Source organism: Salmo salar, chromosome ssa02 (genome assembly GCF_905237065.1).
Source record: "Salmo salar chromosome ssa02, Ssal_v3.1, whole genome shotgun sequence".
In the NCBI taxonomy this organism is placed as follows: Eukaryota; Metazoa; Chordata; class Actinopteri; order Salmoniformes; family Salmonidae; genus Salmo; species Salmo salar.
Window position 1 is genome coordinate 24,387,448 of NC_059443.1, and position 14,828 is coordinate 24,402,275.

General features: G+C 45.4%; 1 protein-coding gene across 2 annotated transcripts in view; it reads right to left on the reverse strand.

Moving 5' to 3' along the window:
- Positions 1 to 14,828, reverse strand: part of bcam (basal cell adhesion molecule (Lutheran blood group)) — a 99,025-nt gene that overhangs the window by 35,066 nt on the left and 49,131 nt on the right. For both annotated transcript variants that reach the window (XM_045713016.1, XM_045713017.1), the window contains exon 2: positions 2,568 to 2,692. In XM_045713016.1, the coding sequence (XP_045568972.1) occupies positions 2,568 to 2,692 (125 nt within the window). The remainder of the gene's footprint in view (positions 1 to 2,567; positions 2,693 to 14,828) is intronic.

A 14,828-nucleotide genomic window follows, 5' to 3' on the forward strand; every position in this document is an offset into this window, starting at 1 on the left:
TGTTTTCTTGGTGACTATGGTCCCAGCTGCCTTGAGATCATTGACAAGATCCTCCCGTGTAGTTCTGGGCTGATTCCTCACCGTTCTCACGATCATTGCAACCCCACGAGGTGAGATCTTGCATGAAGCCCCAGGCCGAGGGATATTGACAGTTCTTTTGTGTTTCTTCCATTTGCGAATAATCGCACCAAATGTTGTCACCTTCTCACCAAGCTGCTAGGCGATGGTCTTGTAGCCCATTCCAGCCTTGTGTAGGTCTACAATCTTGTCCCTGACATCCTTGGAGAGCTCTTTGGTCTTGGCCATGGTGGAGAGTTTGGAATATGATTGATTGATTGCTTCTGTGGACAGGTGTCTTTTTTACAGGTACCAAGCTGTGGTTAGGAGCACTCCCTTTAAGAGTGTGCTCCTAATCTCAGCACGTTACCTGTATAAAAGACACCTGGGAGCCAGAAATCTTTCTGATTGAGAGGGTGTCAAATACTTATTTCCCTCATTAAAATGCAAATCAATTTATAACATTTTTGACATGCGTTTTTCTGGATATTTTTTTTGTTATTCTGTTTCTCACTGTTCAAATAAACCTACCATTAAAATTATAGACTGATCCTTTCTTTATCAGTGGGCAAACGTACAAAATCACCAGGGGATCAAATACTTTTCCCCCCCACTGTACCAGTCAAAAGTTTGGACACAGCTACTCATTCCAGGATTTTTCTATATTTTTACTATTTTCTACATTGTAGAATAATACTGAAGATATCTCTCATTCTGTAGTACAGACATGGCCTGCTCTCCCTTATGTAAGGAATTAGGCACTTCATATTTTTATCATTATTTTATTAACTGTTTATTAGGCTACTGTGCAGTCTACAATACATACTGTAGTAAACATGGGAAAGTGCCTAATTCCTTACATAAGGGAGAGCAGGCCATGTCTGTACTACAGAATGCAGGGCACGCGGGAGACCAGTGTTATTTCATAGTTGTGATGTCTTCACTATTATTCTACAATGTAGAAAATAGTAAAAATAAAAATCCTGGAATGAATAGGTGTGTCCAAACCTTTGACTGGTACTTGCTTAATTAATTTGATTAATATTATGGTGAAAAACGAAACCCTCAGGGTTTCAATTAGGATGGAAAATATGGCAATGTACAACATGACGATTGGGAGTAGGCTACAAGTTTGGAGGATTCTAAATTGTTTGCCTCATTAGACAACTTTGTTCCAATAGTTCTGTAAATCAGTGATATTTATTCCCACTGATTTACAGAACTATTGGAACAAAGTTGTCTAATGAAGGCAAACAATTTAGAATCCTCCAATCCTGTAGCCTACTCCCAACCATCATGTTGTACATCGCCCCTGAGGGTTTCGTTTTTCGTTTTTCTCTGAATAGAAACACCATAATATTAATCAAATGAACTAAGCCAAATTTCTTAAAATCAATCCCATATACTATGTTATTACAAAAAAGGTTTTAAATTCTCTGGTAATGTCAATACAGAATACTATCAAATGCTTCTCAAAGATGCCCTCTGGTGGTCAAACTAGCAATAACTTGCAGTAACAGAAGAAATGGCTGAGAATGAAATGACGTGCCACAGAATGCTGCAGCAGCACGCAAGGTGTGCCGCAGTATGACGCAACTTTTAAAGGAGGAACCACTGTAGAAGTGGAGGCTTTCTCCATGTATGGAACACAAAATGATGGTCTATACTTGGCATGTAGGTTTCTCAATTAAGGGTGCACAAATTTGGATATGGGGAGGGGAATTGTATCACTTTACACTTACATTGTATCACTTTACCCCTACCTGTCACGGCTGTTGTTGTAAGAATCGGACCAAAATGCAGCGTGGTTTGGGTTCATCATCTTTATTACGTGAACCAGCAAAAAATAACAATAAAGAACAAAACGAACGTGAAGCTATGCAGTGCTCAAGGCAACTATACACAAACAAGATCCCACAACCAACAGGTGGGAAAAAAGCTGCCCAAATATGATCCCCAATCAGAGACAACGATAGACAGCTGCCTCTGATTGGGAACCATACCAAGCCAACCTAGAAATAAAGAAACTAGAATGCCCACCCTAGTCACACCCCGACCTAACCAAAATAGAGAATAAAGGATCTCCAAGGTCAGGGCGTGACACTACCTACATGTACAAATGACCTCGACTAACCTGTACCCCGTACCGGTACCCTCTGTATATAGCCTCGTTATTGTTATGTAATTTTATTGTGTACATTTTTATTATATTTTATTTGTTACTTTAGTTTTTGTTTGTAAATATTTTCTTAACTCTATTTCTTGAACTGTATTGTTGGTTAAGGGCTTGTAAGTAAGCATTTCAGGATAAGATCTACACCTGTTGTATTCGGCACATGTGACAAATACAATTTGATTTGATTTGTGTAGTTAGTATTCTACAGTATGCTACAGTTTACTACTGAATTCTATAGTAAGCACTGTAGTATTATATAGTAAACTGTAGTATTTTTTAGACTGTAGTATTTTTTTAATGTGGGAAGCCAGGAGTAAAGTAGTAGGAGACTTACAATGAACCACTCTACGATGTTGTTCGGGGAGGGAGGGATTTTGAAGGTGCAGGGCAGACTGGCTGACTCTCCCTTGATCACCTCCACCTTGGGAGTCACTGTCACTGTCACGACAGCCCAGCACACTGCAGAGAGAGACAGGCAGAGAGAGGGAGAGGGAGACAGAGAGAGAGGGAGGGAGGGAGGGAAAGAGAGAGAGGGAGAGAAAGAGAGAGAGGGAGAGAAAGAGAGAGAGAGAGAGAGAGAGAGAGAGAGAGGTGATAATTAGTTATTGAGGCACTTTCACATTATTATGTTGAGTTTAAATACACACATTTTTATGTCAAATACCTATTATTCTATAAAAACGAGTGTAAAACAAAAAAGGAAAGCTCAACGAACAGCATAAGATGAGAGAATGTTTGCTGATGGGAAAGGCAAGGGGGCCACCAAAGGGTGTAACGTTACATACACATGCCACACACTGTTCAACGCTCCATACCAAAGATGTGTGTATGGCATGTTACGTAATAAACACACACACACACACACACACACACACACACACACACACACACACACACACACACACACACACACACACACACACACACACACACACACACACACACACACACACACACACACACACACACACACACACACACACACACACACACCCGGGACCAGTCAGGGCAAGGGGAAGAAGGAGGGAGTGATTGATGAGAGGGAGGAAAAGGATGGAGGGAGATAAATTGATGGGTGTGAATTCCAGCTGTGGAGTTGAGTCCAGATTGTCCGTCCTTTAACTGAACCTACCAGCTCCTGTAATTAAATTAAGCCTACAGATGTGTGTGTATGCGTGTGTGTGTGCATGTGTCTGTGTTTGCATAAAGCCCTGAGCTTCTGATCGTTTCAAAAGAAAGGTAAAAAAGCTAAGACAGCTGAGTGGCGTCCAGGCAGGTCTTTATCAGTGCTGGAGCACACCTTTCCTGTGATGTCCCAGACAGATAACACACACAGATAAACAAACAGACAGACAACAGCAAGAGGCAACAGTCTGTGACTAACCCCAAACACACCTTATACTCACTGAGAGACACAAAACCACACTGAGAAAAACAGTGTCTTTCTAAACAAGGTACAGGGACAACACGTCATGCTGGGATTGTGCCATTCCCAGAGGTACATCTTCATGGACCACACAAGGCCTTGTCAGGTGCAAATCTCCATGTATGAAAACGACTGTACTGTTGCGTATGAAATGAAGATTGGTCATTTTCCTAGTAATGAACAAACAGCCTGACAGACGGTTTATTGAGGACAGAGTAGAACACAATGGGTAGAATATAGAAGGACACTCTCAGTCAGAAGGAATAGAGTGGCCTTTCTGGCAGGCAGCTCAGTGGAGACTACATTCAACTGGAACATTAGGATGCACACAGTCTTAGATATCAATGAGAGAAGGGGAGAGAGAGAGAGAGAGAGAGAGAGAGAGAGAGAGAGAGAGAGAGAGAGAGAGAGAATGGTTCCTGGGGGGATAGTGAACAGTGAAAGTGAGAACAGTGGGGAGGTCTCACCCCTCTCCCTGCTAACATTCTCCACTCTACTACCCAGCATGCAGTAACAGTGGGGAGGTCTCACCCCTCTCCCTGCTAACATTCTCCACTCTGCTCCCCAGCATACAGTAACAGTGGGGAGGTCTCTCACTGCTACCATTCTCCACTCTGCTCCCCAGCAGACAGTAACAGTGGGGAGGTCTCTCACTGCTACCATTCTCCACTCCGCTCCCCAGCATACAGTAACAGTGGGGAGGTCTCTCACTGCTACCATTCTCCACTCTGCTCCCCAGCAGACAGTAACAGTGGGGAGGTCTCTCACTGCTACCATTCTCCACTCCGCTCCACAAAATGCAGTAACAGTGGGGAGGTCTCTCACTGCTACCATTCTCCACTCCGCTCCACAAAATGCAGTAACAGTGGGGAGGTCTCTCACTGCTACCATTCTCCACTCCGCTCCACAACATGCAGTAACAGTGGGGAGGTCTCTCACTGCTACCATTCTCCACTCCGCTCCACAACATGCAGTAACAGTGGGGAGGTCTCTCACTGCTACCATTCTCCACTCTGCTCCACAGCAGGCAGTAACAGTGGGGAGGTCTCTCACTGCTACCATTCTCCACTCTGCTCCACAGCATGCAGTAACAGTGGGGAGGTCTCTCACTGCTACCATTCTCCACTCTACTACCCAGCAGACAGTAACAGTGGGGAGGTCTCTCACTGCTACCATTCTCCACTCTGCTCCACAGCAGGCAGTAACAGTGGGGAGGTCTCTCACTGCTACCATTCTCCACTCTGCTCCACAGCATGCAGTAACAGTGGGGAGGTCTCTCCCTGCTACCATTCTCCACTCTACTACCCAGCAGACAGTAACAGTGGGGAGGTCTCTCCCTGCTACCATTCTCCACTCTGCTACCCAGCAGACAGTAACAGTGGGGAGGTCTCTCCCTGCTACCATTCTCCACTCTACTACCCAGCAGACAGTAACAGTGGGGAGGTCTCTCACTGCTACCATTCTCCACTCTACTACCCAGCAGACAGTAACAGTGGGGAGGTCTCTCACTGCTACCATTCTCCACTCCGCTCCACAACATGCAGTAACAGTGGGGAGGTCTCTCACTGCTACCATTCTCCACTCCGCTCCACAAAATGCAGTAACAGTGGGGAGGTCTCTCACTGCTACCATTCTCCACTCTGCTCCACAGCATGCAGTAACAGTGGGGAGGTCTCTCACTGCTACCATTCTCCACTCTACTACCCAGCAGACAGTAACAGTGGGGAGGTCTCTCACTGCTACCATTCTCCACTCTGCTCCACAGCAGGCAGTAACAGTGGGGAGGTCTCTCCCTGCTACCATTCTCCACTCTACTACCCAGCAGACAGTAACAGTGGGGAGGTCTCTCACTGCTACCATTCTCCACTCCGCTCCACAACATGCAGTAACAGTGGGGAGGTCTCTCACTGCTACCATTCTCCACTCCGCTCCACAACATGCAGTAACAGTGGGGAGGTCTCTCACTGCTACCATTCTCCACTCTGCTACCCACAGAATGCAGTAACAGTGGGGAGGTCTCTCACTGCTACCATTCTCCACTCTGCTCCACAGCAGGCAGTAACAGTGGGGAGGTCTCTCACTGCTACCATTCTCCACTCTGCTCCCCAGCAGACAGTAACAGTGGGGAGGTCTCTCACTGCTACCATTCTCCACTCTGCTCCACAACATGCAGTAACAGTGGGGAGGTCTCTCACTGCTACCATTCTCCACTCTGCTCCACAGCATGCAGTAACAGTAGTCTGGGAGATCAGGCTACAATAGAAGAGGCTACATTAATATCCATTTGGGATTCATTCAGTGCCGTCTATGTCTAATAAAAACCTCCATATACTATTAGGCCTTGGCATTCATAGCCGTGTGTGATGTTGTGGTCACTAGCTAAAGTGACAAGTATCACTACAATGAATCTGCTACTATTTCTAATGACATGTAGACTGTGTGCTAACAGGATCAGGCCTGTTCAGTATGGTACAGTTGACCCTACGCTGTAGTATTCCATACTATGTAGAAGACATACACACACTGACAGCCTTACATAATAGGTCAGGGGAGATCTTTACTGGATACACTTACACACGTGTCACGTCCTGACCAGCGATGGAGCTGGTGTAGTAGTTTGGGGGTCAGGACGTGGCAGTCTGGTGTGTGTCTTGTGACTCCTGATCAGGAACAGCTGGGAATTGTTGTTCCTGATTGGGAGTCACATATGTAGGAGTTGTTTGTCACTGGGGTTTGTGGGTAATTGTTTCTTGTTTAGTGTGTTTGCACCTGACAGGACTGTTGGCTGTCAGTTTCCTTGTTTTGTTTGTTTGTTTGTTTGTTTGTTTGTTTGTTTGTTTGTTTGTTTGTTTGTTTGTTATAGTGTTCTTTCTAATTAAATTGAAAGATGAATACTAACTCCGCTGCATTTTGGTCCATTCCTGAAGACAGCCCTTACAGAATTACCCACCAACAAAGGACCAAGCAGCGGAAGAAGGCTGGCGAGGTAAGGGAGACCGGGAGGCACCCCCAAGAAATTTTTAGGGGGGGGCACAAGGGGAGTTTTGCGGGGCAAGAATGGAGCCCCAGACCAGCTCCCCGCACTAGCATGGAGGTGCGTGTTCGCAATCTGGTACGCCCAGTACCAGCAACCCAGCCTCGCCAGTCAACAGTCGTCGTCAGAGCTGCCCGCCAGTCAACAGTCGTCGTCAGAGCTGCCCGCCAGTCAACAGTCGTCGTCAGAGCTGCCCGCCAGTCAACAGTCGTCGTCAGAGCTGCCCGCCAGTCAACAGTCGTCGTCAGAGCTGCCCGCCAGTCAACAGTCGTCGTCAGAGCTGCCCGCCAGTCAACAGTCGTCAGAGCTGCCCGCCAGTCAACAGTCGTCAGAGCTGCCCGCCAGTCAACAGTCGCCAGAGAGGTCAGACTGCGCTGAACTGCCGGAGTGGCCGGACTGCGCTGAACTTCCGGAGTGGCCGGACTGCACTGAACTGCCGGAGTGGCCGGACTGCGCTGAACTGCCGGAGTGGCCGGACTGCGCTGAACTGCCGGAGTGGCCGGACTGCGCTGAACTGCCGGAGTGGCCGGACTGCGCTGAACTGCCGGAGCGGCCGGACTGCCCTGAACTGCCGGAGCGGCCGGACTGCCCTGAACTGCCGGAGCGGCCGGACTGCCCTGAACTGTCCGGAGCGGCCGGACTGCCCTGAACTGTCCGGAGCGGCCGGACTGCCCAGACTGTCCGGAGCGGCCGGACTACCCAGACTGTCCCGAGCTGCCAGACTGCCCAGACTGCCTGGAACGGCCAGAGCCTGAGCCGCCTCCAGGATGGGTGGGTTGGGGAGGGAGGGTGTAGCACAGTGCCGTCGTTGACGGCAGCCACCCTCCCTTCCCTCCCTTATTGTTTAGGGTTACTGTTTTAGGGTTTTGTTGGGGATTTTGTTTGTTGGTGGTTTTTTGTTGTTGTGGTTAGGTGCATTCCGGGGTCTGCACCTTGAGGGGGGGGTACTGTCACGTCCTGACCAGCAGATGGAGCTGGTGTAGTAGTTTGGGGGTCAGGACGTGGCAGTCTGGTGTGTGTCTTGTGACTCCTGATCAGGAACAGCTGGGAATCGTTGTTCCTGATTGGGAGTAACATATGTAGGAGTTGTTTGTCACTGGGGTTTGTGGGTAATTGTTTCTTGTTTAGTGTGTTTGCACCTGACAGGACTGTTGGCTGTCAGTTTCCTTGTTTTGTTTGTTTGTTATAGTGTTCTTTCTAATTAAATTGAAAGATGAATACTAACTCCGCTGCATTTTGGTCCATTCCTGAAGACAGCCCTTACAACATGACTGCAAAATACCATTTCATCAAATCAAATGGTATTTGTCACATGCGCCATATACAAGCCCAACAATACAGTTTGAAGAAAAATAAGTGTTGAAGTATTTACTAAATAAACTAAAGTAAAAAAATATATATTAAAAAGAAGAAAATAGAAAAATAACTAATAATTAAAGAGGAACAGTGGCGAGGCTATATACAGGGGGTACTGGTACAGAGTCAATGTGCGGGAGTACAGGTTAGTCGAGGTAATTGAGGTAATATGTACATGTAGGTAGAGGTAAAGTGACAATACATAGATAATAAACAGAGAGTAGCAGCAGCGTAAAGGGGGGGGTCAATGCAAATAGTCCAGGTAGCCATCTGATTAGCTGTTCAGGAGTCTTATGGCTTGGGGGTGGAACCTGTTAAGAAACCTTTTGGACATAGACTTGGCGCTCCGGTACCGCTTGCCGTGTGGTAGCAGAGATAACAGTCGATGACTAGGGTGGCTGGAGTCTTTGGCAATTTTTAGGGCCTTCCTATGACACCGCCTGGTATAGAGGTCCTGGAAAGCAGGAAGCTTGGCCCCAGTAATGCACTGGGCCGTACACACTACCCTTTGGCTGAGCAGTTGCCATACCAGGTGGTGATGCAACCAGTCAGGATGCTCTGAGGATCTGAGAACCCATGCCAAATCTTTTCAGTCTCCTGAGGGGGAATGGGCTTTTCCACAGAGAGTGGAGGAACGCGTGTTCACATACAGTGTATTTACTGTGTGTGTGTGTGTAAAGAGAGAATACACTAGAGAGATAAATACTGCAGGAACACTGCTGATGTAGTGTAGTGTGCAGTGAACTTGGACAGGACCAGATTTGGGCAAACTATTTTCAATTCATATCAGAATTAGCCTGTGGGAAAAGCTAGTTGGGTGTGTGGGTGGAGTGTTGGGAATATGGCTCCTGTTTGGAAGTGGTAATAAGAAGAGATATGGGGATGAAAGGATGGTGTTGGTGTTTTAGAGAGACAGAGAGAGGAGTTAAAATTAAAGGAAGAATCACCTAGAAATAACCCCTGGAATCGATAGAACATCGCTCAGAGATGCACAAATACGACATAACATAAAGAAAAAAAAACATTTTGTGTGTGAGTGAGAGAGAGAGAGAGAGAGAGAGAGTTACGTTGCAGTTTGTGTGTGAGAGATTCCTCCAGGGTCAGACACCAAGAACCAATGTGACCCACACACTGCAGGTCAGTGGTCAATCCATTTTAGAAATTCTCAGAAGAGATCTCTTTCTCTCTCTCTCCCTCGCTCATCCCAAAACCTCTCCACTTCTATCACTTTCCATTTGACCTTTTTTCACTTCCTCATTCTCTCGCTCCCCTCCCTCTTTTTCTCTCCCCTTCCTCTCTCTCCTTCTCTCTCTCCCCTCCCTTTCTCCTCCCTCTCTCTCTTTCTCTCCCCTCCCTCTCTCTCTCTCGCTCCCCTCCCTCTCTCTCGCTCTCCTCCCTCTCTCTCGCTCCCCTCCCTCTCTCTCGCTCCCCTCCCTCTCTCATGTTGTTGGCTGAAGAGTGTAGAAATAGATAAAAACGTATTTGGCAACCCTGGTCTCATGCTATGACAAGGGTTTGAAGGGGGAAGTAGACTAAAATAACGCTATGTATGAGCCAACACCAACAACGCTCCTGACGAAGCGAGAGAGAATGAATGAGCACATGAAGTAGATACATCAGGAACCCTTACGCTATGCTCTTCAGTAGATATTAGTGTCTAGAAGAGTAGGATTGATTGTCATGGGAAGAATACACAGGTAGTGTCTATGTGAGCTTGGGACTGTCACACCTAGCCAGCATGTCTGTCGGTCACTTCCTCTCTCCTGTCTCTCTTCTCTCTTTACTCTCTGTCTTTATGGCCTTCTCCAACCCCACCCCCAAGTCCCTCCATTCCTATTACCTCTCCTTCCCACTGGGCAAAAACTGGTTGAATCAACATTGTTTCCACTTCATTTCAGCAACAAAAATATATATTTGATGACTTTGAATCAACGTGGGAAAATGATTGGATTTGCAAAAAAAGTTATTGATATAAGGGATTTTTTTTCTTCTTTTCAACTTTCCACCTAAATCCAATGACAGGGTGGCATTTGTTCTTGATTTCAAGTTGAATTCACGGTAGTTGATAACTCAACCAAATGTAAATCAATACTAGACGTTGAACTGACGTCTGTGCCCAGTGGATTCTCTCTCTCTGCCAGGCCAAATACAGTCCGGTCTGGTCTGATCAATGTAGTTTAACCCTTGTGGATTCTCTCTCTCTGCCAGGCCAAATACAGTCTGGTCTGGTCTGATCAATGTAGTTTAACCCTTGTGTTTTTCCCATGAGGCAGCTGGGCAGACAGAGAGGGGCAATTATGGAGTAATTAGTGACTCCTTCAACCAATCTGATCCCACAGCAGGAGCTCAAAAGAGAGAGAGAGTGTTGTGTGTGTGTGTTTTGGAGGGCGAGGGGTGTGCGTGGGTGTTTTTTAGTGTGTGTGCGAGGGGAGTGGGGTCTGTCTGTGCGAGTGGGTGGGGTGTGTATGTGGGAGGGGAAGTGGGGGGGTTAGCTGCATGGGGGTCCCATTAACTGACGTGGGGTAGATAATACGATTTACAGAAAACAAAGAGAAAGTGTGTGTGTGGTGTGTGTGTGGGGGGGGGGGGGGGGACAGATGGGAACTAGACGCTCCAACTGTGACCCACAGACACTCTGACTGACATGGAGCACACACACACACACACACACACACACACACACACACACACACACACACACACACACACTAAGCATTCACTATTGATGAGCAACATAAGCTCCACGAGTGGTGCTAGACCAACTAGAGTAGAGCTTCCACAAAGACATAGGCCCATACTGGAAGTCACATTGATAACACAAATCCCCTAGTTAAATAATGCACAATGGTACAGGAGCTCAATTGAGCTTAGTGTTTTAAGCTTTCCATGGTACAGTCCTTCATACATACTGTGTTAAACAGTTAATGGGAGTACATCTGACTAAATCCTAACATAGCATTGGCTTACGCACACACACGCATACACACACACACACACACACACACACACACACACACACACACACACACACACACACACACACACACGCCGCACACACACACACACAGCAGGAGCGGGAGTCCCTCATTATGAAAGGAACCAGCAGGATCCCCTCCTCAACCCTTTCTTTTCTTCTCTCGTTACTTTTTATTTTTCTCTCTTTCCCTTGTTGTCTCCATAGCTACTGTCGTATTCTGGACATCAAACTGAGTTTTTCATTCCCCCTGCCTGCCTACTGCTCAGACTTTCCTGCTTTCATCCCTCTCTCTCAAACAGCATCTGAACACCCACAGGGCATCCTGTCTCTACTATCTCTCCCTATGTGTGAACATGTGTATGAGCGTGCCTGCATGTGTTTCTCAGTCACTAATCATAAGGCCTCTCTCTCATCGGCTCCAAAATGGACCTACTCACTGATAACCGTTAACGTGGCTGTCACGAATCCCCCCGGTACTGCTGATCATTCTGTTCACCAGTACCGGAGGTTTACGTCACCGGCTTTCTAGGCTTCACTGAATGGGATTCATTATCATCAACCCCGGACTGTCTTGTCTGATTACACACACCTGGTTCCCATTTCCCCTGATAATTATGTTATATATGTGCCCTCTGTTCCCTCTGTCTTTGTCGGTTATTGTTCCCATGTCCGTTGGTGGTGTGAGTACCTATGCGTTGGTGAAGCTGTTATGATGTGTTCTATATATATTGTGTATTGCGGGTATCGTCCCGTGTCGTTCAACGAGGTTTACCCTCGCTCTTTTGTTTGGGTACAGCCCAGTGTTTTTGTATACGTGTTTGTTTTGGGTGTATTAAAAATCCCTATTGTGATTCCTGCGCCTTTCTCCAAATCCTTTATACCAGCGTGACAGTGGCATTACCTTAACTTTTTTGCAATTATGTTGTGTTACATCCTGAATTTAAAATTGATTAAATTGAGATTTTGTGTCACTGGTCTACACACAATACCTCATAGTGGCTAAATATAATTTTGTTTCTAGAAGATTTTAGAAAATTGGAGCTGAAATATCTTGAGTCAATAAGTATTCAACCCCTTTTTTATGGCAAACCTAAATAAGTTCAGGAGTAAACATGTGCTTAACAAATCGCATAATAAGTTGCATGTACTCATTTCTCGTTCAATAAGTGGTTAATTAGATTTTTGAATAACTACCCTATCTCTGTACCCCACATATACAATTATCTGTAAGGTCCCTCAATCAAGTAATGAATTTCAAACACAGATTCAACCACAAAGACCAGGAATGTTTTCAATGCCTCGTAAAGAAGGGCTCCAATTGGTAGATGTGTACAAATAATAAAAGCAGATGCTGAATATCCCTTTGAGCATGGTGAAGTTATTAATAACACTTTGGAAGGTGTATCAATGCAACTAGTCACTCAGTTGCCAGAGAGGAAGGAAACTGCTCAGGGATTTCACCATGAGGTCAATGGGGATTTTAAAACAGTTACTGAGATAAGACAACCTAAATGACAGAGTGAGAAGAAGGAAGCCTGTACAGAATAAAAATATTCCAAAACATGCATCCTGTTTGTAATACTGCAAAACATGAAATTAACTTTTTGTCCTAAATACAAAGCATTATGTTTGGGGCAAATCCAACACAACACATCACTAAGTACCACTCTTCATATGTTCAAGCATGGTGTTGGCTGCATCATGTTATGGGTATGCTTGTCATCAGCAAGGACTAGGGAGATTTTTAGGATAAAAAGAAACAGAATAGAGCTAAGCACAGGTAAAATCCTATAGGAAAACCTGGTTCAGTCTGCTTTCCAACAGACAGGACAATAACCTAAAACACAAGGCCAAATCTACACTGGAGTTGCTTACCAAGACGACATTGAATGTTCCTGAGTGGCCTAGTTATGTTTTGACTTAAATTGGCTTGAAGATCTACGGCAAGACTTGAAAATGGCTGTCTAGCAATGAACAATAATGATCTTGACAGCGCTTGAATAATAAAAAAAGTATAATGTACAAATATTGTACATTCCGGGTGTGCAAAGCTCTTAGAGACATACCCAAAAAGACACAGTTGTAAACGCTGCCAAATGTGCTTCTACAAAGTATTGACTCAGGGGTGTGAATACTTATGTAAATTAGATATTTCTGTATTTCATTTTCAATAAAGTTTAAAAAATGTCTACAAATATGTTTTCACTGTCATTATGGGGTATTGTGTGTAGATGGGTGAGATTTTGTTTTATTTAATACATTTTCAATTCAGGCTGTAACAACAAAATGTGGAATAAGTCAAGGGGCACTGTAGCATATACGATACAGCAGGATGATTAATGATGTGTGTGATACAGATTTAGGTATGTAATATATACATTAAAGTGTTGGTGGGAGAGAACAGCTGAATCCTAATGGTTCAGTCAAACTGGCATCCCATACTGATATGTCATATAGAACATATAACATACAGGGTGTTTTTCAATATGCATACTACCGTGCTCAACACTCTCATGCTCTGAGAGCACTCTCCGAGGACGCTCTCTTGAGTACGGTCTTGTGAGGACGAGAGTGTGGAGAACACATAAAACATTACATTTGAGAAGTACTCACAGTCCCCCTACTGTATTACCTCACGCTGCACCTCCCCATTCACTGAACCTTCTTCCAGCCAGAACAATGGCAACAATAGAGACTAAACAAGATATACACAAAGCAAACGTTTTACTTCATAACTCTAAGCTAGCTACATGTGAATCGTAATAATGTAGCTAACTAGATAGTTTAACAGGCAAAAATTAGCTACAACTAATGTTATGCAAGTTGGATGTCAATTCTTCTTCTGTAGATAGCTAACAATTATTTGTGGCTATCTGGCTATCTAACAGTAGTAGCTAGCCAGTTATCCCTATTGACGTATAATGGTCTTGCGATCTATGATACGTAGGAAGGTAAACACAGCATTTATTTATTAACATATCAAGAGAAAATATTGTAGTCAGGCAACATATGAGATGTAAAAAGGGAACATTTCATTCCGATAGTATTTTCTCTCGATTCGTGGTGGAGTGGGTCAGGCTGCCAGTGTCAAGGTGGGTCTTTGTAAGACCTGGCGTCCGTCAACACTACCGTGATGAGGCAAGAACAGGTGTAGCTCAGGAACAACAGCTTCTGGCACACACACACAAACACACACAAACACGCTTGCTTACAAAGGGAGCCACAGACAGACAGACAGAGAGAATAGAGGAAAGAAGGGGATGTGAAAAAAGAATTGAAAGTACATGGTTACAAACGTAATATAACAGAGACAGGAAACTAGCCACTGATACAGGCAGAGACGAAAAAAGAACAAAATGGAAACTGGAAATATGTTTGTTGGGCCGACTACTTTCTCATTCAAAGCTCCTGAATATTGAGCAGATATCAGGCTCAGGGACTTTATTGCTGTGATGTCAAGCTAAGTGGTGACCTTTGGGGGAACACATTGATATGTATCAGATGCTAATGATGAGATCTGACATTTACCCATGAACTAGGATGAAAGAGAGGAGAGCCAAAGAGACAGCGGGATGAGATGGGATGGATGGAGAGGGGGAGAGAGACGGAGGGATTTAGGGATGGAGAAAGAGGGAGAGAGGGGTGGGTAGGAGGGTGGGGGATAAAGCCCAACTTTGGGGTCCAGTGAGATGGATATGGAGGAGAGGGGTGGGTAGGAGGGTGGGGATAAAGCCCAACTTTGGGGTCCAGTGGGAGGGAAGAGGTAGATGGGATATAGGAGAGAGGGGGAGGGGGGAAAAGC